The 25,654-nt window shown below is 46.3% G+C and overlaps 1 protein-coding gene across 4 annotated transcripts in view; it reads left to right on the forward strand.

Annotated features, from left to right (window-relative positions):
* Positions 1-20,448: 20,448 nt before the first annotated feature.
* SYNGR1 (synaptogyrin 1) overlaps positions 20,449-25,654 on the forward strand; it is a 51,802-nt gene continuing 46,596 nt past the window's right edge. For 2 of the 4 annotated variants that reach the window (XM_040359497.1, XM_040359499.1), the window contains exon 1: positions 21,143-21,199. In XM_040359497.1, coding sequence (XP_040215431.1) covers positions 21,188-21,199 — 12 coding nt within the window. In that variant the 5' untranslated portion in view covers positions 21,143-21,187. Of the gene's footprint in view, positions 20,882-20,980; positions 21,030-21,142; positions 21,200-25,654 lie in introns of those variants that run through there. The other 2 variants (XM_040359501.1, XM_040359498.1) reach the window with 2 other exon arrangements.

A 25,654-nucleotide genomic window follows, 5' to 3' on the forward strand; every position in this document is an offset into this window, starting at 1 on the left:
CAAGCCTTTTTAGTATATCATATTTCTGTCAGTCCTGCTGTATTGCCCTCTAGGCAATGGCGAGCTTTAGATGAATGTGTGGTTCCTTTCCGCCCAGTCTATGTCTGGATAATTAAAATCCCCCATTATAATTGACACTTCCCATCCTTGCCGCTAATCCAAACTGTGATAGAATCTCTGCCTTCCCTTCTTCCCTCTGATTAGGGGGCATATAGCATACTCCCAGTATTACTTCACCCCCCCCCCCTTTGTAGCTCTACCCATAAGGATTCCACCTTCTCCCATTAGTGTTGTCATCCCTCACATTCACTTGTACATCATTGTTTATATACAGGCATAGCTCTCCCTCTTTTTTACCCTCTCTATCCCTGCGACATAGGGAATACCCTTGAATAGCCGCCAGGAAATCATGAGAGCCGTTGAACCAAGTCTCTGAATTTCTGACAAAATCTAAATCCTCCTCGTACAACAGTAGCTCTAGTTCTCGCATCTTTTTTTTTTTTAATTCTTTATTTTATAAATTTTTCCTTTCATTTATATCCATACTTAATTGCTACATTTATAGATATATATGGCTTCTATATACTACTACATAACTTGACGATGTCTTATTATCTAAAAAACAATATACCTCTTCTTCCAATTTCCAGTACCCTCCCTATCCTCCCCAGCCTCCCCCCACCCCTTCTCCCAAAAAAACAAAAAAAAAAACCCTTCCCCGGGGTCCCCCTCTCCTCTCCTCCCTCCTCCCCCCTCAAAGATCCCCGTCTCTATATCTTGTGTATGGGGTCCAAGTCAATCTATACTTCTCCTCTTGTTCTCTTATTCCCATGGTCAGCTTCTCCATCTGTTGGATTTCTGATATTCTGCCTAGCCATTGTTGTCTAGTAGGGATAGTTGTGCTTTTCCACAGAATTGGAATACATGCCCTTGCAGCGGTCAGTAAGTGTCTGAGCAAGGATTTAAACTTAGCCGTGGAGATTGGGATATCAAGTAGTAAATAGGTGGCGGGATTTCCTCCTAGTTCCACGTCTATAATTTCTTTTACCGTGTCCGTGACCATTTTCCAAAATTCATTTAGCTTTGGACATGTCCAGAATACGTGTAGCATAGTACCCTCCTCTTCTCCACACCGCCAGCACCGATCCGATACTTCAGGAAATATCCGATTTAATGCGGCAGGGGTTTTGTACCATCTAGTTAAGATCTTATATCCTCCTTCCTGATATCTGGTAGCTAAAGAGGCTTTATGTGTATAGTTAAACATGTTTGTTTTCTGAGTCTCTGAGAATTCAACCTCCAACTCTCTTTCCCAAGCTTGTATGAATGGTAATTCCTTCGGGGCTTCCGAGTCCACCCATAGACTGTACATTAACCACTAGGGGTCCGCGCTATAGTCGAATGACGGCTACAGCGTGGACCTGAAAAGCCAAGTGGACGTCAATTGACGTCCGCCCCTTTGCGCGTTCCCCGGTCGCGCTCCAGAGCGCGCAGCGGGGAACTTCTGTGCTGGCCGTGTCCCTTGGACACAGCCAATTACAGTTCGCCGCGAACGGCCAATCAGAGTGGCCGTTTGCGATGCGATCTGTGCGGCCAATGAGAGATGATCTCATATGTAAACATATGAGATCATCTCTCATTGCCGTTTTACACAGAGACAGCGGTGCTGTCTCTGGAGAGGAGACCGATCTGTGTCCCTTGTACATAGGGACATAGATCGGTCACCCCCCCCAGTCACCCCCCCTCCACCTACAGTTAGAACACTATATAGGACACACATTTAACCCCTTCCTCACCCCCTAGTGTTAACCCCTTCAATGCCAGTCACATTTATACAGTAATTAGTGCATATTTATAGCACTGATCGCAGTATAAATGTGAATGGCGCCAAAAATGTGTCAAAAGTGTCCGATGTGTCCGCCATAACGTCGCAGTCCCAATAAAAATCGCAGATCGCCGCCATTTCTAGTAAAAAAAAAAAAAATAATAAAAAATAATAATTCTGTCCCCTATTTTGTATGCGCTATAACTTTTGCGCAAACCAGTCGCTTATTGCGATTTTTTTTTTAAACAAAAATATGTAGAAGAATACGTATCGGCCTAAACTGAGAAAAAAAATGTGTTTTATTTTTTTTTAAATTGGGATATTTATTATAGCAACAAGTAAAAAATATTGTATTTTTTTCAAAATTGTCGCTCTTTTTTGTTTATAGCGCAAAAAATTCAAACCGCAGAGGCGATCAAATACCACCAAAAGAAAGCTCTATTTGTGGGGAAAAAAGGACGCCAATTTTGTTTGGGAGCCACGTCGCACGACCGCGCAATTGTTAGTTAAAGCGACGCAGTGCCGAAAGCTGAAATTTCACCTGGGCAGGAGGGGGGTATATGTGCCCAGTAAGCAAGTGGTTAAAGAAAGACCATGTCTCATCTCTTCTCCCTTCAAACATATTTCCTCAAATCCTGAAAGGTCTCTAAACGGTCCCCCTTTTGGGTTCATCGCTCTAATAGCAGCTTTTAGTTGGATTTGTCTCATTAGGTCCAATTCTTTTCTCAGGACCTCTTCCCTTTCTCCTCCCTTCGTGCTATGGTTATCACCATCAAGGTGTATTAATCTACTCCATCCTAGTCGTCTTACAATGTTAAAATATGGATCTGCAAGCCCTATCTGAAACTTAGGATTTCTCAGGACCGGGGTAAGTGGGCTTGGGTATGTAGTTCTCGCATCTTGTCAGACAGACTCCTGGCATTGGTAAACATGCCATGTAGTTTTAGTCCGGACACATACTATGGGCCAGATTCACGGAACAGATACGACGGCGTATCTCCTGATACACCGTCGTATCTCTTGTCGTATCTATGCAACTGATTCATAGAATCAGTTCCGCATAGATAGCCCTAAGATCCGACAGGTGTAATTCACTTACACCGTCGGATCTTAGGATGCAGTACTTCGGCCGCCGCTGGGGGGAGTTTGCGTCGTATTCCAGCGTCGGGTATGCAAATGAGGGTTTACGGTGATCCACGAAGGTTTTCGCGTTCGTTACCTCGTCGCAAGTATTTTTTTCCCGTCGCAAAGTTAAGCAATGTTTTTCATTGCTTAACTTTACACCAGCCATGTTAAAGTACGGCCGTCGTTCCCGCGTCGCTTTTGAATTTTTTTTTCCCGGCGTAAGTACGTTACGCACGTCGCGATTCACAAACACGTCGGGCCGCCGTAATTTTGCGCAAAGCACGTTGGGAAACTTGCGAACGGAGCATGCGCAGAACGTAATTTAAATGGTACACACCCCATTTGAATTGGGCGGGCTTGCGCCGGACGGGTTTACGTTACACCGCCGCAAGTTTACAGGTAAGTGCTTTGAGAATCAGGCACTTACGCTGAAAACTTGCGGCGGTGTAACTGTACTTACCTCGGCTATAGGTGCTTTAGTCAACCTACCACTATCCTGCCTCCAATACTACCCTCTGGGAAAAAAAATCGCGCTGACTATCCCTACCTCTGGACCCTCCCTCCCTAGTTTAAAAGCCCCTCTAACTTGTCGGCCATTTTCTTTCCCAGCCGATCTGCTCTTCCCTAAAGAGATGGTAACCGACTGAGAAATCGTCTCAGTTCTCCAGAAACCCAAACTCTTTCTTTCTACACCAGCTCCTCAGTGACAGAAAACCTTACTAGCAGACTAACTATAATATAATATTTACAAAAGGGAAGCTAGTTAAACATTGTAAGACCAGAAGTGCATGGAACAGTCGGGAAGGGGAAACTAGGACTGGGTTCAGTGGCAGATATGATGTAACAGGGTACAGGAAGCAGGTTTGGGGCAGGAGCAGGATCACAGCAGGAATTTGGGATAAATCCACAAGCAAGTACATGGCTAACAGGCAAAACACTGCAGCAAAATCAAGGGAGGGATTATATACCTTTCAAGCAGACAGCCTTGGCTGAAACCTAATTACTGGGATCTTCTGGTTGCTGGAGGACACCTGAAATGGAAAGAAGTATTTGGACAGCCGCACTTCCGAAAAAAACTTTTAGTTGCCTTTATTGGTAAAAATAGGATAAAAAGCACTACAAGCCATAGCAAAAATAGGACACACAGCTGACGCGTTTCACACTAATGCTTAGTACATTCATAAAAAATGCACTTCAAATATATACCTTTACCTAAAAATCATGTGATCAAAATAGCAAATGGTAGATCACATCCAATTAGAAAATTAATGATTTGGACCACATGCGTGCATGGTCAGGAGGAATGGAACCATTGCAAATAATGAAAACAATTGAAAATGTGAGTGTTGAAATAAAAGTCTGTGTAGACATGTTGATTTACAAGTATAACAAGTATAAGCATAAACACTGATGAAAAGTAAACAAAAAGTGAAAGTCTCACTATAGATAAATTAATATAGAATAATTCATAAAAAATCTTGTATTTCGTCCAAAACGTATTGTTGATTTTTTCACACATGGATTATATTAACCCACTTGAAGAAAACCTGATGGAGTCTGCAAAAGACCTGAGACTGGGACAGAGATTTGTCTTCCAACAAGACAATGATCCACAACATAAAGCAAAATCTACAATGGAATGGTTCACAAATAAACATATCCAGGTGTTAGAATGGCCAAGTCAAAGTCCAGACCTGAATCCAATCGAGAATCTGTGGAAAGAACTGAAAACTGCTGTTCACAAACGCTCTCCATCCAACCTCACTGAGCTCGAGCTGTTTTGCAAGGAGGAATGGGCAAAAATTTCAGTCTCTCGATGTGCAAAACTGATAGAGACATACCCCAAGCGACTTACAGCTGTAATCGCAGCAAAAAGTGGCGCTACAAAGTATTAACTTAAAGGATCACTAAAGGAAATTTTTTTTTTTTGCTGAAATGACTGTTTACAGGGTATAGAGACATAAAAGTTAACTGATTTCTTTTAAAAATGATTAAAAATAGATTAAATTCTATCATATAATGTGCCTCTAGTTTCACTTTCAGTTTTAAATTGGTTTCATGTTTATGTGAAGTAAAGAGACACACAGAACAAAAACAAACAAATCCAGGGCAGTGTTTTGTTTTTAAAATGAATCTGATTGGTTCTGAGGAGTTTTAGACACACAGCTTAGACCACAGTGAGAAGCTCCCATGAGTTTTTTCATAAGGAGCCAGACAAGCAGTAAGTATGGAGATCACAGCAGAATTACAGCTACTTCAAAGCAAAAACGAACAATAAGGACATGAAACCAGTACTGCAGTAAGGTAAAGGAAGCTATTTAGCTAAAAAAAAAAATCCTTTAGTGATCCTTTAAGGGGGCTGAATAATTTTGCCCAATTTTTCAGTTTTTTATTTGTTAAAAAAGTTTGAAATATCCAATAAATTTCGTTCCACTTCATGATTGTGTCCCACTTGTTGTTGATTCTTCAAAAAAAATTACAGTTTTATATCTTTATGTTTGAAGCCTGAAATGTGGCAAAAGGTCGCAAAGTTCAAGGGGGCCGAATACTTTCGAAAGGCACTGTAAGTGTGTAAAAATCACTCTATGGAGCGTGGGAATCACTCTTCAGAGGAATGTGTAAAAGTATAAGTGGCTTTTAAACCTTAAAGCAGTAGTTAACCCCCCCCGACACGATTTTACCATCGAGACAGGCATTGTAGCGCGAGCTACAGTATGCCTGTCCCGATTTTTTTAACCCCGGACTCACCTTGTAATCGGAGATCGTATTTTTCGGCTCCCGCGGGGAATGGGCGTGCCTATGGAGAGGGAGGATGATTGACGGCCGGCCCTGGCACGTCACTCTCCCCGAAGACAGCCGGAGTAGGTCTCGGCTCTTCTCGGCGCCTGCGCACAGGCTATGCGCACGCGTCGTGAAGACCAAGCCTATTTCGGCTATTTCCGGAGAAGCGTGACGCGCCAGAGCCGGCCGTCAATCATCCTCCGTCTCCATAGGCACGCCCATTCCCCGGTATCTTCGATCTACGCGTACAAGGTGAGTACGGGGGTAAAAAATTCGGGACAGGCATACTGTAGCTCGCGCTACAATGCCTGATTTTATAGTAAAAGAAAAAAAAAATTTTTTTTTTGTCGATAGGGTGAACCCCCGCTTTAAGGCCCCATACACATGACCGGATCGATCCGCTGGGATTGATCCGCGGATCAGTTCCAGCAGATAGATCCGGTCGTGTGTACGGCCTAGCGGACATTTTCAGGCGGATAAAAATCCAGCCGACGGATTTTCAGCGGATAAAAATTTCTTAGCATGCTAAGAAATCTATCCGCTGGAATCCTGTCCGCCGGACTTATCCGGTCGTCTGTACAGACTCACCGGATAAGTCCGTCCGATCCCATCCCTCGCATGCGTCGTAATGATTCCACGCATGCGTGGAAGTATTTACCTTCCAGGGTCGCGCACGTCGCCGCGTCATCGTCGCGGCGACGGCGCGGCCACGTCACAGCCGATGTATTCCGCGGGGATTTTGATCTGATGGTGTGTACAGCGGACCGTTTCCAGCGGAAATCCTCTCGTGTGTACAAGGCCTAAGCCTCAAAGAAAAAAATGTGATGATAAGATATGTGTGAATCACTCTTCAGAGCATAAAAATCGTTTTTCAAGGGAAAGTGAATGATTGAGTGACTCAAAAAATGTATTGTTTGTAAAAAAGAAACAATATAAATATTATAAAATAAACAATATAAATGTGACTCACTAAGAGTAAACAGTAAAAAATCCCCAAACCAAAAGTCTTTGAAGATAGCACCACACTAGAGTGCATATAGATGTGCAAATCACTCATTGAAGGTCATCAGCATAGGGGCAAGTCCTGTATGGTCGATACTGAACTTATCGGTGGAACTCGGGAGAAGCAATCCTATTCACAGGTGGTGGTCTCCATGTCCCAAGAAACCCAAGGAAAAAAGCAGACCCACCATAGTGTAAAAACCAATGGATCCAATTTATTATAAAAATAGACCACACTTAGTCAAAGAGCTAAAAAAAACTTGGTGTGAACCTTGGGTGGCTGTTCAGTTACTCATTATTCCCAGCAAAGTTGGTTGGGTATTTGGACTTTCATTAAATCTCCCCTGGGTTTGAGTAATTTACTGTATATTTCAGATTTTGGGGCTATTACTTCCCTCAAGCAGGGATTACCCACAATTTGAGTGGGCTCATGAGCCCCCAAATTTAATTAGTTACATTTTTTTGATTGGTGCTGACAGCCCTTTCATGAGTTAATTTTCAATTTTTAATATTTTTTTTAGTTTCCTCCAGTGGCGGTCTATTTCTAATTTTTGTATCTAACAATCATTCTTAGTTTGACCATAGGTGGCAGTAACTATGCAGTTTAGTGCATTTGCCTCCTTAAAGTGTTTGTTAACCCCCCACCATCCCCCCCCCAAAAAAAAATACAGATCCTGGTCCTTTAAAGCAGATTAAACAGCACAGTGCTTGTGCCCCCCTCTAAACTGTAAAAAAAAAAACTCCCTGAATCTGCCACTTCCTGTATGCCCTCTCTAAACTGACCACGATAACCAGGGCTACTCAGTCTTGATCACCATGGTCAAAGTGTGTCCCTCCATCATATGCTGCCCTGCTCTCCTCTCTCCCCCCTCACCCCCCTCCTTCCTGCCTATCTGTATTAGAGGCTGGCACACAACACTGTGTAAATCCTTTCTAAAAACGAGCAGTGTAAATAGCTATTTAGAGCTCTCTTCAGGCCGGTCACATGACTCGCGCACGCTTTACAGCTCCAAGGCAGGGCTTCTGTGGGAGGAGCAGCAATGTGATCTCCCTGGCTTACGTTAGATTGAGATCACGGTCCCCCCTGCAGTAGCAGTGTATCGGAGCTGAAAAGTGGCCCCAAGTCACGTGACCGGCCTGAAGACAGCTCTAAATAGCTATTTACACGGCTCGTTTTTAGATAGGATTTACACAGTGTTGTGTGCCAGCCTCTAATAGAGCAGGTGGCAGTCTTTAAAAAAAAAGGCTTAACAAACACTTTAAATTTGATCCCTTAAGTGTATTTCCCTTGCCTGTTCCTTTAAAATATAATTAGGTTTATAGTTTTGTTGTTTTTTCTCCCCTTTTTTCTTTCTTTCCATTTGTTTTTGTTTATATGAGTTTTTTCCAGCCTTTATGATGGATGATTGTCATTTTCCTGCTTCCAAGATGGACGGCTGTGTTTGTCCACCTGAAGTTCAAACCGAGGCTTGGTCCTAATTGTTTGTACATTTAAGCAGTGATTCAGCACGCCGCCCGTGCCCCAGGGCAACATCAACTTGTGACGAAACGCGTCGGAATGAGGGACATGATGACGTCACTGTACTGTTGTGAACCCGCAGGGATGGGTGTTTGTGCTTAGCTGGCCGGGTTTATAATACATGCTGTTTTTTTAGCTCTTTGAGTAAGTGTGCTCTACTTTTATAATAAATTGGATCCATTGGTTTTTACACTCTGGCGAGTTTGCTTTTTTCCTTGGGTTTCTTGGGACATGGAGACCATCACCTCTGACTAGGATTGCTTCTCCCGAGTTCTGCCTATAAGTTCAGTATCCTGCTTGGCTTCAATTGGGATTTCTGGATGCGAGTTGCTGCCTGGTCTGAATTGGAGGATAAGGCCCTGGCTGGGTAATTGGTCGCAGGCGCATTAAGCTTGTTATCTGGTAAGCCTTCATTTTTTTGTGGTGGAGGGATTTTGCATCTGTTGAATTCTGCCATATGGAAGGTTTTGATGAGTGTTTTTAGTCACCCTAGAAAGACCATACAGGAGGACTATCTTGCTCCTATGCCCATGATGACCTTCAATGAGTGATTTGCACATCTACAGTATATGCACTCTAGTGTGGTGCTATCTGCAAGGATTTTTTGTTTGGGGGAATTTACTGATTCCTGTTGTTTCTGCCACCTATCCATGGCTGTATACCTGTTCAGCGATTACGTACGTGATCGCTGCTGGTAATTAGTTGCTAGGCAGAGATCCTTGGAAAGCAGTAGCCGACCTGTCATTGAAGTGTACAGGGCTCGGTGGCCGCAGCTAGTCACTCCCAGGTCTGAAGATTCTGAACATGTACCCCCACAGGCAGGGCGAGTAGACACTGCCAATGTGCTGATGAGTGAAAAAAATAATACTACATGCAGTGAATAGAACTGAATTGAAATGTCAGTTATGACATTTCAATAATGTTCTGTGAAAATAAAAGTAAACAATGTGATGTGCTGAGCTTGGCGCATTGACACTGTGCCTCCCAATCCACACCAGTGGCATGCATTCAGTGTGGCTCGCTGGTGGGAACAAGCCCTTAGGAGTACTGTCTTCTGCAAGACAGTCCCCTTGTATAGCGTCTAGAAGGCTACATTTGCTACTAGTGCCAGTGTGAATGACAACGGCAGGATTTCACAGAACATTATTGAAATGTCATAACTGACATTTTAATTCAGTTCTATTCACTGCATGTAGTATTATTTTTTTCACTGAACAGCACGTTGGCAGTGTCTACTCGCCCTGCCTGTGGGGGTACATGTTCACGTGGAGCATGCTCATCAATGCCTGGGACCAGGCAGGAGCTGCAGCCATGTGAAAAATTTAGATTTTTTTGAATCTTTCCACACTTTAGGTGTGGGTTTTGGATGACCACTTGTTTAGAGATAATATATAATTTTCAGTATATATTTTCTACATTTTCTTTTTATTCTCATGTTTAATACATTTTTGACCCTTTTTCACGTGGTGATTTAGTTTATATTATTTACATGTTTTAAATATGTTTATATGATTTATGAACACAGTGCTACAAATTTTTCATTGACATTTTTGCATATATTTCATACCTTTCAAGTAGCAGCTGTAGGCATATATATATTTTGAGTATATGGCCTAGATTCACATAGGGCGGCTTTACGTTGTGCGGTTGTAGCGTATCTTATTTACGCTACGCCGCCGCTACTTAGAGAGGCAAGTGCTGTATTCACAAAGCACTTGCGTCCTAAGTTACGGCGGCTGAGCGTAAATCGGCCGGCGTAAGCGTGCGTAATTCAAAGTAGGCAGGTCGTGGGCGTGTTGAATTTAAATTAAGCGTGACCCCATGTAGATGCATGGCCGAACGAACGGCGCATGCACGCGCATGCTCAGTATCACGTCGTATTTACGCCAAAAGATACGCCGGCTCAATGCCTGTGACGTGAACATAACCTACGCACAGCCCCATTCACGTCCGACTTACGTAAACGACGCAAAAAGATGCGCTTGTTCCGATGTCCATACCTTGCATTGGCCACCTAGAGACCAGCTTTATCTTTATGCCAGCGTATGTATTATGTAAACGGCGTAACTAATTGCGACGGACGTACGTACATTCGTGAATCGGCGTATCTTGCTCATTTACATATTCAACGCGGAAATCAACGGAAGTGCCACCTAGCGCCCAGCGTAAATATGCACCCCAAGATACGACGGCGTAGGAGACTTACTATGAATCAGGCGCATAGATACGACGGCGGCCATTTGGATTTACGACGGCGTATCTGGAGATACAACGTCGTAAGTCTTTGAGAATCTGGGCCTATATATTTGCATTTATTTTTCCTGTGCGCAGTGGTGGTTTGAGAAGGTAAAGGGGCGCGTATACTACCTTTAACCAGAGTTTCACATTCATAACAGAATAATGCCGCGTACACACAACCGTTTTTCGGGATGTATAAAATGACGTAAAATACGGGCATTAAAAATTTAGAACATGCTCTAAATTTTCACGTTGTTTTTAACGTTGTAAAAAATGGTTGTGTGTGGGCTTTAACGACGTGAAAAAAACGCGCATGCTCAGAAGCAAGTTATGAGACGGGAGCGCTCGTTCTGGTAAAACTAGCGTTTGTAATGGAGTAAGCACATTCATCACGCTGTAACAGACTGAAAAGCGCGAATCATCTTTTACTAACACAAAATCAGCAAAATCAGCCCCAAGGGTGGCGCCATCTGAATGTAACTTCCCCTTTATAGTGCCGTCGTACGTGTTGTACGTCACTGCGCTTTGCTAGAGCATTTTTTTTTTCACGATCGTGTGTAGGCAAGGCCGTTTTAACAATAATCGGCTTGAAAAAAACGTTGTTTTTTCTAGACCATTAAAATGGTTGTGTGTACGCGGCATAACAGATAAAAGTCTCTCTCCTGACTAACCCTAACTGTGGCTGCCCCGGTATACCTACACAGGAAGACTCCGCAATGGCAGGTCAAGAAAGGCAGTATTCCATAGCAATGGTATCCTGACAAGTTGGGGTTCCTTGGAGTGGATTGCAAGTCCCAGCAGCCTCCCAACATACTGGCAGCGTTTTCCCAAATTCCTTGAGGACCCTATGGCGGGCTGACACTTATTTTTTCGTATACCTGTAAGGCAAAAGGCATAATGAGATAGTATGCACCGTCAAGAGCCGAGAATTCCCAATGCGCCGCTGAAGTCAGCGGCTCATTGCAGGGGGAATATCTCCTAAACCATACAGGTTTATCATAGGCTTACCTGTAGGTAAAAGTTATAAAAAATGACTATACAACCACTTTGATGCATGGGTACCGCTGGACACAGCCCAGGGGCCCCAGGTGCATGGGGGCCCATGATAATCTTTCATTGCATCAAACTTACCAGCCATCCCAGATTTGCCGGGACAGTCATGTTTTTTTGACTAAACTGTCCTGGGATGGCTTTGTCCTGGGAAGCATCCCAGAACTTGTCCTGTTCCCAGTATTGTGCCCTCCTGAACCGACCGACCAGCCAAAACGTATTAATTTAAAGCGGAGTTCCACCCAAAAGTAGAACTTCCGCTTAATCCACTCCTCGCCCCCTTACATGCTACATTTGGCATGTCATTTTTGGGGGGGGGGGGGTGAGTGGGGGCTTCAGGAGGAGTGGGACTTCCCGTCCCCACTTCCTCCTTCCGCCGAGGGACTGCTAAGGTGAATAGTCTAATCGCCTTTCTGCAGCCCCTCCCTGTAGGCGATCGCCTGGGACACGTGAAAGGTCTCAAGCTATCGCCTGTCCAATTGGATGGCGCAGCACCGCTCGCGCATGCGCAGTGACGCTCGCGCATGCGCAGTGGGTGCCCGGCCGTAAAGCCGAAAGCTGTCACGGCCAGGTGCCCACACTTGGAATAAAGACGCCGGCTGGAGAGGGGGGGAGGGGAGCTGAGCCCCGGCCGGCGAGTCGCTGAAACGTGGAGCAGGTGAGTGTATGTTTATTAAAAGCCAGCAGCTACACTTTTTGTAGCTGCTGACTTTTAATAAACATAAAAAATGACTGGAACACCCCTTTAAAGTAGGCAACCACCCTACAAGCACAGCAATGCTGTAGAGTGAACTGACACCACTGGAAACAAGACACATAGCCTTGTCAATGCCCTGAGGCTGTGCTGTAAATAGCTTCCAGTTTAGCCATGTGGGTGAACAAGCCCTTACATCTATGTATGGAGCAATCACAGGAGATTTGTATATCACACAGGGAAGCAGGTGAGAAGGGCAAAGCTAAGTATACTGTACAAACATACTGTAGATTATTTGTGTGCAACCTGTAGCCTGAATGAAAAGAATCTAATGCCGCGTACACACGATCATTTTCCAGCATGAAAAAAAAACTAAGTTTTTCGGCATGTAGAAAAAACGAAGTTTTTCCAACTTCATCATTAAAACGACGTTGCCCACACACCATTGTTTTTTAAAAACGCTCTACCAAAGCGCGGTGACGTACAACACGTACGACGGCACTATAAAGGGGAAGTTCCATTCGGATGACGCCACCCTTAGGCTGCTTTAGCTGATTCCGTGTTAGTAAAAGACGATTCGCGCTTTTCTGTCTGTTACAGCGTGATGAATGTGCTTACTCCATTACGAATGGTAGTTTTACCAGAACGAGCGCTCCCGTCTCATAACTTGCTTCTGAGCATGCGCGGGTTTTTAACGTCGTTTTAGCCCACACACGGTCATTTTTTACAACCCGAAAAACGACATTGCTTAAAACGTTGTTAAAAAATGCAGCATGTTCGAATTTTTTTTGTCGTTTTTTAGAACCCGGAAAATGATGTGAAGCCCACACACGATCATTTTCTGGTACAATATTTTTTATTAAAGTATTTTAGACAAATCGACAAATTCCCACGCAGGGGATGCAAAAACAAAGGTATACATAAAGCACATAATAGAAAACATACTATTAAAGAAACTAATCACAAGTTACCACCGTCACCCCAGCCGGGGCCGGGGGGCAGTGCGATATGCCTGAGCCAAAAGGCCCAGGGGCCAAGGCAGATAAAAGGGAGAGGGAACGGAGTTATCCGCAAAACGGGGGAGAAAGAAAAACAAAGAAAAAAAAAAAAAAAAAAAAAAAACAAAAAAAAAAAAAAAAAAAAAAAAGAAAAAAAAAAAAAAAAAAAAACACCCCTTGCACAGTAGAGGAAAAAGGAAAGGAAGAAAAAGGTAGAACAGCGAGCAAAAGCTCGGAAACACAGAGAGAAAGAAAGAAGCCTCAGGCTGGAAAAAAGGACAAGTTAAATTTAGAGCCCCAGACTAGACAGGTGTAAACTAGGGGATGTATAGGACCACCACGGGGCCCATACCTTGAGAAATTTAGCATGAGAGTCATGGAGGACGCTAGACATCTTTTCCTGGATCATAAGAGTCGTCAGGGTATTCTTGACCTCTGGGAATGGAACAGAAGGTTTTTTCCAGGCCCTCGCTATTGTCCGCTTGGCAGCGATAAATAAGTATGTAGCTAACTTCTGTTGGTGAGAGAAGAGGCCTGGAATTGGGCAATGGAGTAATGCATATCTAGCGTCCTTACGGAAGGGGACATGGAATAGGGAGGATAATAGGCCAAAGACCCTTGACCAGAATCTAACTAAACGGGGACAGGACCACCATATATGCAGCTCATCCCCTCGTTGACCACAACCCCGAAAGCACCCGTCAGTACACGCAGGGTTCGACTTGGCAATGCGAGCTGGGACCCAGTACCAACGTAGAAGGACCTTATAGGCCGCCTCCAAAGTGGCAGTGTTGAAGGAGCATTTTGCTATGCTGGACCAGGCCCTACTCCAGTCTGCGAGATCAATAGGGGATAGATCACGCTCCCATTTAAGCACATAAGAAAGGGTAGTAGAAGAGCTACTGGAAGCAAGTAAAGAATAAATCGTAGAAATGGTGCCGCGAGCACCCGGGCAACGCTGACAGATGCGTTCAAAGGCAGTGATATGATACGGGAAGGAGCCTAGGCGCCGAAGGGAAGTTATCCAGTGTCGCAACTGAATATAGCGGAAACATTCGGTAGACGGAGCATCATGGGTCTCATGAATCGATGACCACAGGGGAAAGGCTCGGGTGCGAAGAAAGTGGTGAACCAATGAGAACCCATGAGCAGGCCACCAAGAAAAAACATGGGGTTGTTCTGAGCCAGGCGGGAACATAGGATTATTCAGGAGGGGAAGTAGAGGCAGGAATGGAGACATAAGTTTGCCCGAGTACCGAATCGAATCCCATAATTTCAGACTGTGAAGCATAAGCGGGCTAACAGAAGGAGGACGCAGTTTAGGGGGTAGCCATAACAAAGCCGAAATAGGAACCGGTGCACAATTGGGCACCTCCAGCAGAACCCAAAGGGGAACATCGGACGTTGCATGGAGCATAGTAAGTTGGGAAATTTGAGCCGCCCGATAATACTTTGCAACGTCTGGAACGCCCAGCCCGCCCTGCAATCTATGAGCATATAGGGTAGAACGAGAAACCCTAGGGTGTTTATATGCCCAGATAAAAGAGAGCAATCTGTTCTGGAGCGACCGTAAATAAAAAGCGGGGACCCGAACTGGGAGAGTCCGAACACACACGATCATTTTAAATGACATTTTTTAAAAACTAAGTGGTAGATTCACGTACCTCAGCGCATTAATACGCTGGGCGCAGCGTATATAAGATACACTACGCCGCCGCAACTTTTTTTTTTTTCGAATCCTCAAAGAATTTGCGCCGTAAGTTACGGCGGCGTAGTGTATCTTTGGCGGCGTAAGGGCGCGCCATTCAAATCTCTCTGATGGGGGCGTGTTTTATGCTAATACGTAGTGACCCGATGTTAACGACAATTTTTTTTAACTGCGCATGCGCCGTCCGTGGGGGTATCCCAGTGCGCATTCTCGAAATTAACCCGGAACAAGCCAATGCTCACGACGGTGACGTCATTCTACGCAAATCCCTATTCGCGAACGACTTACGCAAACGATGTAAAAAATTCAAAATTGTAGGCGGGAACGCCGGCCATACTTAACATTGAGTACGCCTCATAACAGCAGCTTTAACTATACGCCGGAAAAAGCCGAACGCAAACGACGTAAAAAAATGCGCCTGCCGGACGTATGTTCGTGGATCGCCGTAACGAGCTAATTTGCATACTCGACGCGGAATTCAACGGAAACGCCACCTAGCGGCCACCAAAAAAATTGCAGCTTAGATCCGACGGCGTACTAAGACGTACGCCTGTCGGATCTAGCCGAGATGCCGTCGTATCTTGTTTTGAGGATACAAAACAAAGATACGACGCGCAAATTTTTAAATTACGCGGCGTATCAATAGATGCGCCGGCGTAATTTTTTTTTGGATCTGCCCCTAAATTTTTTTCATGCCGAAAAATTATCGTGTGTATGTGGCATAAGAGCTCTTTCAAATGGGCATCCAAGGGGCAGTAAAAATAGGCAGTTACGCCGTGGATATACAGCCCCTCAGCCACCCACCCTAATTATAACAGTACAGCTGGACAAGGTTGGACACATGCTTTGTTTCACGACTGCAGCATTTTTACCTTGAGGTGCAGACAGTGCTGCCTGTCAAAGTTATCCTTTGCGTCCAAAAGTGCAGCACAGTAACTGCAAGCCGAACACTTGGCTCACAAATGCGTCACGGTCCCTCAATGTAACATTGCCATTTGACCATTTAACCGATTCAGATCAACGCTATAGACGAATGACGGCTACAGCGCGGACCTAGAGGGCGTCAGGAGGGCGTCAATAGACATCCTCCCGTGCTCAAGCGGCCCGCGTGCCCCCTGCAAGGCGCGCGCGTCTCGCTCTGTGATCAGCGAGTCTATGAGACTCACTGGATCACACATCGGAGTAAGGGGTCTATCCTGACCCCATACCACGTGATCAGCTGTCAGCCAATGACAGCTGATCATGTGATGTAAACAGAGTCGGTAATTGGCTATTTTTTCTCCTCACGCTGATAGCGTGAGAAGAAAAAAAAAAGCTGATCACCGGTGGCTGTCAGAGGGACATCAGTCCTGACCAGGGAGAGCTGCCGCCAGCTCATCTGTGCCCACTTGTGCCACCTCTCAGTGCCACCTGCCAGTGCACAACAGTGCCACCCATCAGTGCCCATAGTGCCATCTATCAGTGCCCACAGTGCCACCCATCAGTGCCCACAGTGCCACTCATCAGTGCCCACAGTGCCACCTATCAATGTCACCAATCAGTCCCTCATCAACAGTGCTACCCATCAGTGTCACCTACAAGTGCCCATCAGTGTCACCTACCAGTGCCCATCAGTGGTACCTATCAGTAACACCTATCAGTGCTCATCAGTGCCACCCTTCAGGGCCCATCAGTGCCATCTTATCAGTGGTCATCAGTGCCACCTTATCTGTGCCAATCAGTACTGCCTTATCTGTCCTCATCAGTGCCGCCTTATCTGTGTCTATAAGTGCCGCCTTATCAGTGCCCACCAGTGCAGCCTACCAGTGTTGATTAAATACCACCAAAAGAAGGCTCAATTTGTGTGAATTTTTTTTATAAAAATGTAATTTGGGTACAGTGTTTTATGACCGCGCAATTGTCATTCAAAGTGCATCAGCGCTGAAAGCTGAACATTGGTCTGGGCAGGAGTGGGGTTTAAGTGCCCAGTAAGCAAGTAGTTAAATACAAGGGAAAAACAAATAAACAGGTAGCAGTAGTGCCTCCTGGATTCCTGTCAACTGCTGCTATGCCACCTTTTGCAAAGTAATACATTTTCAGAGGGCAGTACTGTAAGTCTGAAAGAAGACTAAAGCCCTGTACACACGATTGGATATCTGATGGAATCTAATCCCATGGATATCCGATGAAGCTGACTTTCATCAGTCTTGCCTATACAGCATCAGTCAAAAATCCGATCGTGTCCAACGCAGTGACGTAAAACACAACGACGTGCTGAGAAAAATTAAGTTCAATGCTTCCGAGCATGCGTCGACTTGATTCTGAGCATGCGTGGATTTTTGACCGATGGACTTCCACACAGACGATCGTTTTTTTTTCGATCGTTTTTTTGTCCATAGGAAAAATTTAAAACATGTTCTATTTTTTTTCACCGATGGAAAACAAACCGATGGGGCCCACACACGATCGGTTTGTCCGATGAAAACGGTCCATCGTTCTGTTTTTATCAGACAAACCGATCGTGTGTACAGAGCTTAATAGATTTCCCCATCCATGTTATAAAGCATTACTGGAGGAATCTCCTGTTTCTGTTATTGTATTTGCAATACCCAAACAATGACTGCGTCATTTGATTGGATGCAGCCGCTGTTTGACCAACAATTTTCTGTCCGACAGTGAAATTCTCTAGGAACCTATTTCTGGTTCCTCACAAACAGGCCAAACTTGTATAGTGTGGCCCAGATTCTCGCATATGGGCGTAAAACTGTGTGGGCGTAACGTATCTGACTTACATTACGCTGCCGCAAGTTTTACAGGCAAGTGCTTTATTCACAAAGAACTTGCCTGTAAAGTTGCGGCGGCGTAGCGTAAATCACCTGGCGCAAGCCCGCCTAATTCAAATTAGCCGGGTAGGGGGCGTGGAGCATTTAAATTAAGCGTGTTCCCGCGCCGAACGTACTGCGCATGCGCCGTCCGGAAAATATCCCAGGGTGCATTGCTCCAAATTACGTCGCAAGGACGTCACTGGTTTCGACGTGAACGTAAATGGCATCCAGCCCCATTCACGGACGACTTACGCAAACAACGTAAATTTTTAAATTTTGACGCGGGAACGACGGCCATACTTAACATTGGTGGCCCCTCATATAGCAGGGGCAACTTTACGCCGCGCAAAACTAACGTAAACGTTGTTACTTCACTGCGTCGACCGCGTGTACGTTCGGGAATTCGCGTATTTAGCTAATTTGCATACTCGACGGGGAAAACGACGGAGGCGACATCTAGCGGCAAAAAAAAAAATTGCATTTAAGATCCAACAGCGTAAGAGCCTTACGCCTGTCGGATCTAATGGATATCTATGCGTAACTGATTCTAAGAATCAGTCGCATAGATACGACGGCCCAGATTAGGACTTACGACGGCGTACATTGCGTTGCGCCGTTGTAAGCCCTTTGAGAATCTGGGCCTGTGTACCCAGCTAAATTAAAACTAAAGACAGATTTTTTGTCATTTTCTAGAATAAGTGAGGGTTATAATCCCGTCAATTTCTTTATTTGTTTTCATCTGTGTCTCGGTTCACACTTGTGCAATGCGGGAACCAGCGCAATTCCAGTGCGGGTTCCCGCATCGCATCTCACTCGCAGGCAGTTCACACTGCTCTCTGCGAAAACCGCTGCGGGTGTCAATGTAAAGTTAATGACACCCCCGAAACGGTTTTCAGATTGTAGTGCACCCATGCGATTTGATTGCAGTGCAGACCAAAAAAAAGGGTTCTCCCCCATTTTGGTGCAAATGCGATACGATTTCAGCCATACAGTTTGCTGAATTTGCATTGCACAGACATCGCATGTGATCTACACAGCAATACTTTGCGAATCGCATGCGATGTCTGACATCACACTAGTGTGAACCCGGCCTGTGTCCCTTTAAGGAGATTTCTCTTCACTTCCTATCCCATAGCCAAAACAGGAAGTGAGAGGAAATCCCTCCAGAGTGAGGGAATCCCAGGGTGTCACCAGATCTAGTGTTGCCCATGGAGTGTTGCCCATGGAGTGTTGCCCTTCTATTTCTGTTCTGGTGGAAAATGAAAATTTGGGATTTTCTTTTACTTTCAACGATAATGGTAAACAGAACCAATAGAGATTGTGAATGTCCCTACCGACGGCAATAAAATCCTGACATGGGCTCTAATCCCTCTTCACGACCAGAATGACTAGTTTAGCCTTTTTGCTGCTCACAGAACAAGCAGAGAAGGTTTCTCCCAGTCACAGTACATGGCCACTGTGCAGGGTACTACATACAGGGCACTGATGGAAGGACAATCCATGGCAGGGCCAGAGTAAGGGGTGGGCAGGAGGAAAAGCTGCCCTAGGCACTGTACAGTGGGTGGCGCCATAAGGAGATTAGGGGAGGGGATTTGTGTTGGAAGGGGGGAATTTGGGGGGGTGACAGGGGTTAAGTATTGTTCTGGGGGGGGGGGGGGTGCTAAGAGTAGTGATTTAGACCCCTTTCACATTGGATGCATTTTTAGCGCTAAACATAGCGCCTGAAAAAAGCCTCATCTGCAATCCCAGTGTGAAAGCCCAAGTGCTTTGACCAAGTGCTTTCACACTGGGGCACTGCGCTGGTAGGACGTAAAAAAAAGAGTCATGCAAGCAGCTTCTTCGAGGCGCTTTAGGAGCGGTGTATACACTGCTCCTAAAGCGCCCTTCCCATTGAAACCAATGGACAGCGCCACCGAAGCGCCTCTGCTCTTTTAACCCTTTATTCAGCTGCTAGCAGGGGTTAAAAATGACCCGCTAGCGCCCAAAAAATGCTGGTAAGGCGCCGCTAGTTTTGGAAGCGTGAAAGGGCTCTTAGATGGATTTGTGTTGGGAGGGGGGATGGGGGAAGAAGATTTGTGCTTGGAGGGGGGATTTGGGGGAACATGTGCTGGGACTGGGAAATTTGAAGTGAGGGGAAGAAGATATGTACCAGGAGAGGACATTTTAGGGGTAGTGGATTTATGCTAGGGGTGAATTTTTTTTTTTTTGGTGGTGTGGGGGCATTTCAGCTGGGGGGGATTTTGAGGATGGGGGGTCAAAGATTTGTGCTGAGATGGGGGGTTTCATTTGGGGGGAGGGGGGATTGTACTGGGAAGAGGGCTAATTTATGCTTAGGGGGTGAGCATGCAGATTAGTGCTGTGTTTTTGTGGGGGGGTTTTGCTGACACATAATGCTAATACATATGGGGTGGCGCAGTTTAGCATGTTCGCCCTGGACTCTAGATGACCTTGTCCTGACACTGATCCATGGAGTCACCTCAGCTACAACTGAGAAGATTTCTCATGTGAATACAGATTCCTCTCTTTACAGTATGTGTTATTTTATTGATTGTAAATGTATGTCTTTCGTAAAACAAGTGTAGCACACGTTTTTCTAGTTGTTATATACATGGGTCCACCATCTTTTTTCCTCCTATTGTTGCCATGGAGATAAGTAGCCGACTCTGACCAAGATGGCAGTGGTGGATGGGAGTGGGATCACATGCTTCTATTTGAGGCAGCTGGGAAGGAGGGCGGAGGGCGCATGCGCGGGGCTCTGCTACAGACTCGGCACTTGCCTGTAGCTGTCGCACTGGCTCTGATCGAGGGAGGGTTTGGCTGCATTTTCTTATCACATCAGCTGATCCCACAGCATCCCGGGCTGTCACCCTCGGATCTCCATCGTCCGATCTGTCATTGCCTGTTGTAGTGATCGGTCATCGCTGTCACTGTTCACCTGCAGAGAGACTGTCCTTGAGCGGTGAAGCCATTATCTGATCTCTGCTCCTCCATCGGCATCACTACAAGGACATTCGTGCTGGGAAGAGAACGGCTTCGGAATGGAGGGAGGTGCTTATGGAGCCGGTAAGGCTGGAGGAGCCTTTGACCCCCAGACGTTTATCAGACAACCTCACACTGTCCTGAGGATGGTGTCCTGGGTAAGTCCCACCGATCCCTCATCAGTCTTCCAGGACTCACTCCTTCCTATCCTCCTCCTGTCACCCCTGTGCCCCCCCCCCCATCATCCTGCATGACCCCCAGACGTTTATCAGACAACCTCACACTGTCCTGAGGATGGTGTCCTGGGTAAGTCCTACCGATCCCTCATCAGTCTTCCAGGACTCACTCCTTCCTATCCTCCTCCTGTCACCCCTGTGCCCCCCCCCCCCCATAATCCCTGTGCCCCCCCCATCATCCTGCATGACCCCCAGACGTTTATCAGACAATCTCACACTGTCCTGAGGATGGTGTCCTGGGTAAGTCCCACCGATCCTTCATCAGTCTTCCAGGACTCGCTCCTTCCTATCCTCCTCCTGTCACCCCTGTGCCTCCCCCCTATCGTCTTGTATGTAGGAAGGTTGGCTGACCCCCCCCCCCCCCATCTCCCTGCATGTAGGAAGGTTGGCTGACCCCCCCCATCTCCCTGCATGTAGGAAGGTTGGCTGACCACCCCCCCCCCATCATCCTGCATGTAGGAAGGTTGGCTGACCACCCCCCCCCATCATCCTGCATGTAGGAAGGTTGGCTGACCTCCCCCCATCACCCTGCATGTAGGAAGGTTGGCTGACCTCCCCCCCCCCCCCCCCCCCCCCCATCGTCCTGCATGTAGGAAGGTTGGCTGACCCCCCCCCCCCCATCGTCCTGCATGTAGAAAGGTTGGCTGACCCCCCCCCCCCATCGTCCTGCATGTAGAAAGGTTGGCTGACCCCCCCCCCATCGTCCTGCATGTAGAAAGGTTGGCTGACCCCCCCCCCCCATCGTCCTGCATGTAGAAAGGTTGGCTGACCCCCCCCCCCCCCCCCCATCGTCCTGCATGTAGGAAGGTTGGCTGACCCCCCCCCCCATCGTCCTGCATGTAGAAAGGTTGGCTGACCCCCCCCCCCCATCGTCCTGCATGTAGGAAGGTTGGCTGACCCCCCCCCCATCTTCCTGCATGTAGAAAGGTTGGCTGACCCCCCCCCCCCCATCCTCCTGCATGTAGAAAGGTTGGCTGACCCCCCCCCCCCCCCCCATCGTCCTGCATGTAGGAAGGTTGGCTGACCCCCCAATCGTCCTGCATGTAGGAAGGTTGGCTGACCCCCCCCCCCCCCATCGTCCTGCATGTAGGAAGGTTGGCTGAGCCCCCCCCCCCCCCATCGTCCTGCATGTAGGAAGGTTGGCTGACCCCCCCCCCCCCCCCCCCATCGTCCTGCACGTAGGAAGGTTGGCTGACCCCTATCATCCTGCATGACCCCCCCCCCCCATGGTCCTGCGTGTAGTCAGGATGGCTGACCCCCCCATGGTCCTGCGTGTAGTCAGGATGGCTGACAGCGGGCACTCATGTCAATGATGATGTGCCTCTGCCATCAAATGCCAAAACTTTAAAGCAGCTGTGCATAGTAACCCATCAAGCTTCAGCTTGTTCAGTTAAGCTTTGAAAATGACTGCTAAGATCTGATTGGTTGCCATGCACAACTTGGTAAATCCTCCCTCAGTGATTTCCCATTCATTCATTCATTCATTCATTCATTCATTCATTCATTTACATTTACTAGATCAAGGAAAAAAAGAGGCTAAAAGTGTTTCTTTTAGATCTAAAATCACTAATAAAAATGCTGTCGGCTCACGTTTTGGAGGAATAGGTCTCTCTTCACACTTTGAATACCCGTACCATTTCAGTGTGTGTGTGGTGTGTTTTGTTTTTTTTGTTTTTAACTTTGAAGTGACTTGGATCCATGTGAGTGCAGGGTGCGATGATTTCAGGATTTGGTGGATACGGAGCTATATCCCCATACTGTAATGGTAGCTGTCTATAGATGGATTTCCCTTCCCTGTTTATGGAGAAATCCAGGGGCCAGATCTTAGAGGCAGATGGGACCACAATGATTGAATAAAATTCTAATTTTATTTATGAAACATGCCTTTAAAAACGTGTATACGTATATATACAAAATATGGCCAACAAAGGCCTAATGTTTTGGATAGGTTACATGATGTCAAATGAGTGAGCCCCTGTGCGTCAACGTGTTTCGCTGATCCGCTTCTTCAGGACACACGAAAGGGGAAATAGAAGACTTTGTATTTGTATTTTTTTTTTATTGCCAGCTGATCAAAAAAACAACAACAAATGGATTCCCCCATCCGCTCAATCAAGGTGGATGGGGGGAATCCTCCCCACTATTGTATTCTGACAGCAGGGCTCCTCCCGCTGTCAGAATACACTAATAAGCGCTGCAGCTCATCATATGAAAATATACCAGCGGTCCCATTCTAGAGGATTAGATTAACACTTCTCCAATGGCCATAGATGGGCTGAAATCCAGCGAGCCAGTCAGTCCCTGCTGAACCAGCTGAATTTCAATCCATCTATAGCTAGCATTACTTCCCCAGCCTTCAAGTCTCATCCTATGTCGTCCCTTCTAAAGTGTGCCTCCATTTTAGTTTTGGATAGCGTGGGGAAGGGTTAGACGCTCTGTCAGGATTTTGTTGCTGGCAGAGTTCCTATTGGTGAGATTTATGTCTTTTATCACCAAGAAAAGAAACCGGGGAAATCTAACATTTCAGAGTTTCCCATAACAAAGCTGTGGGGAAATTGCTGGGTACAATTCTTGGGTCCCCATCACAGAGTTTTACAGACAATCCCCCCCCCACTTCCCAACTGCCAACTTAAAATCTACAAAATGGCTGGCAGCCACAGCAAATTTAATATGCCATGTCAAGTTGACAGTTGGCATGGCCTGTCAAACTCGGTCATTCACGTGGCACATTAGTCGCTTTGTACATTGTAGTTCGGCACTCTGAAAAACAATCTTTGGATTGCTTTTCAGAGACTTTGACCTTGGTGGCAATCTCCCTAAGCAAGAGGAATTTCTGTCTAACTTCCTGTCATGTCTCTGGGACAGGAAGTTAGGGAAAGTTTCCCCAATTGTACACGCGACAGCAACATACACTGGTAAGGGTTCTTCTATACTCCAAAAATATACATCCTGTACATATGTGTTCTTTCAGAGTTTACCTTCGAGTCCTTTAGTAAAGTATGTTCCTGAACTGGTTTGGCTTTTCTATTTAAAGCGGGGGTTCACCCTAAAAAAAAAAATTCTTTGTCTACCATGCTATCCAGCATACTAGCGTCAGCTACAGTATGCCTTTATTTTATTTTTATCGCTGTACTCACAGTTTAATCCATTAGATTAGTTTCAGACTCCCGCGGGGAGTAGGCGTTCCAATGAAGAGGGGAACATGATTGACGGTGGCTATGGCGCGTCACGCGTTCCGAAAATAGCCGAAATAGGACTTGGCTCTTCACGGCGCCTGCGCAGTCAGCTCCTAGTCTGTGCGCAGGCGCCGTATAGCGCCGAGTCCTACTCCGGCTATTTTCGGAACGCGTGACGCGCCATAGCCGGCCGTCAATCATGTTCCCCTCTTCATAGGAACGCCTTTCCCCGCGGGGAGTCTGAAACGAAACTAATGGATTAAACTGTGAGGACAGCGAAAAAAATAAAAATAAAGGCATACTGTAGCTGACGCTAGTATGCTGGATGGCATGGTACAAAGTTGTTTTTTAGGGTGAACCTCCGCTTTAAGTATACATGTGGAAGGTATGGATTTATCTACTCGGTGGTATCTTATTTATTTTCTTTTTTTTTTTTTTTTTTATATGTTGTTCATCTTCTGGGGTGACGAATAATGCAGTAAACCTAATTTGTTTTGTACATTGTGAGTGGAATAATGATCCTGTCTGTAACTTGTAATGTGGTTTGTGTTTTAAAGCGGTTGTAAAGGAAAAAAAAAATGTTCCTTTTAAAATAACAAACATGTTATAGTTGCCTCCACTGTGCAGTTCGTTTTGCACAGAGTGCCCCCGATCCAGGTCTTCTGGGGTCCCTCTGCGGCTGTCTCTGGTCCTCCCCTCAATTACTCACCACAGTCATGCGAGATTTTGCATGGTCAGCAATTGTGGGAGCGCTCCCGTGATACAGGGAGCGGCTGTAGCCGCTCACTGTATCACTCGGCCCCGCCCCTCGGCGCGCCGTGTCACTGGATGTGATTGACAGCAGCGCCAGCCAATGGCTGCGCTGCTCTCAATCCATCCGCTCTAGCCAATCGGCGGCCAGGCTGAGCGGCGAAAAGGATATCGGGACTGCACAGGACTTTCGACGGGTCAGGTAAGTAAAACGGGGGCTCGGGGGGGGCAACACCAGATGTTTTTTCACCTTAATGCATAGATTGCATTAAGGTGACATTTTTCTTTCATTTACAACTCCTTTAAAGAAAAATGTTTTTCTATGCATTAAGGTGAAAAAACATCTGCTGCTGCCGCCCCCCCCCCTCTTCGCTGCTCAGCCTGGCCGCTGATTGGCTAGAGCGGATGGATTGAGAGCAGCGCAGCCATTGGCTGGCACTGCTGTCAATCACATCCAGTGACGCGGCGCGCCGAGGGGCGGGGCCGAGTGATACAGTGAGCGGCTATGGCCACTCGCTGTATCACGGGAGCGCGCCTGCATTTAGTGACCACTATGCGAGCTCTCGCATGACTATGGTGACTAATTGCGGGGAGGACCGGAGACAGCCACCGAGGGACCCCAGAAGACCTGGATCGGGGCCACTCTGTGCAAAACGAACTGCACAGTGGAGGTAAGTATGACATGTTGTTTTAAAAAAATAAAAAAATTCCTTTAGTAACCCTTTAAGGCCGTGTTCAGCCTAAAGTCATTGAGAAGACATAGTGCTCA

The sequence above is a fragment of the Rana temporaria genome, chromosome 7 (assembly GCF_905171775.1).
Source record: "Rana temporaria chromosome 7, aRanTem1.1, whole genome shotgun sequence".
Taxonomy (NCBI): Eukaryota; Metazoa; Chordata; class Amphibia; order Anura; family Ranidae; genus Rana; species Rana temporaria.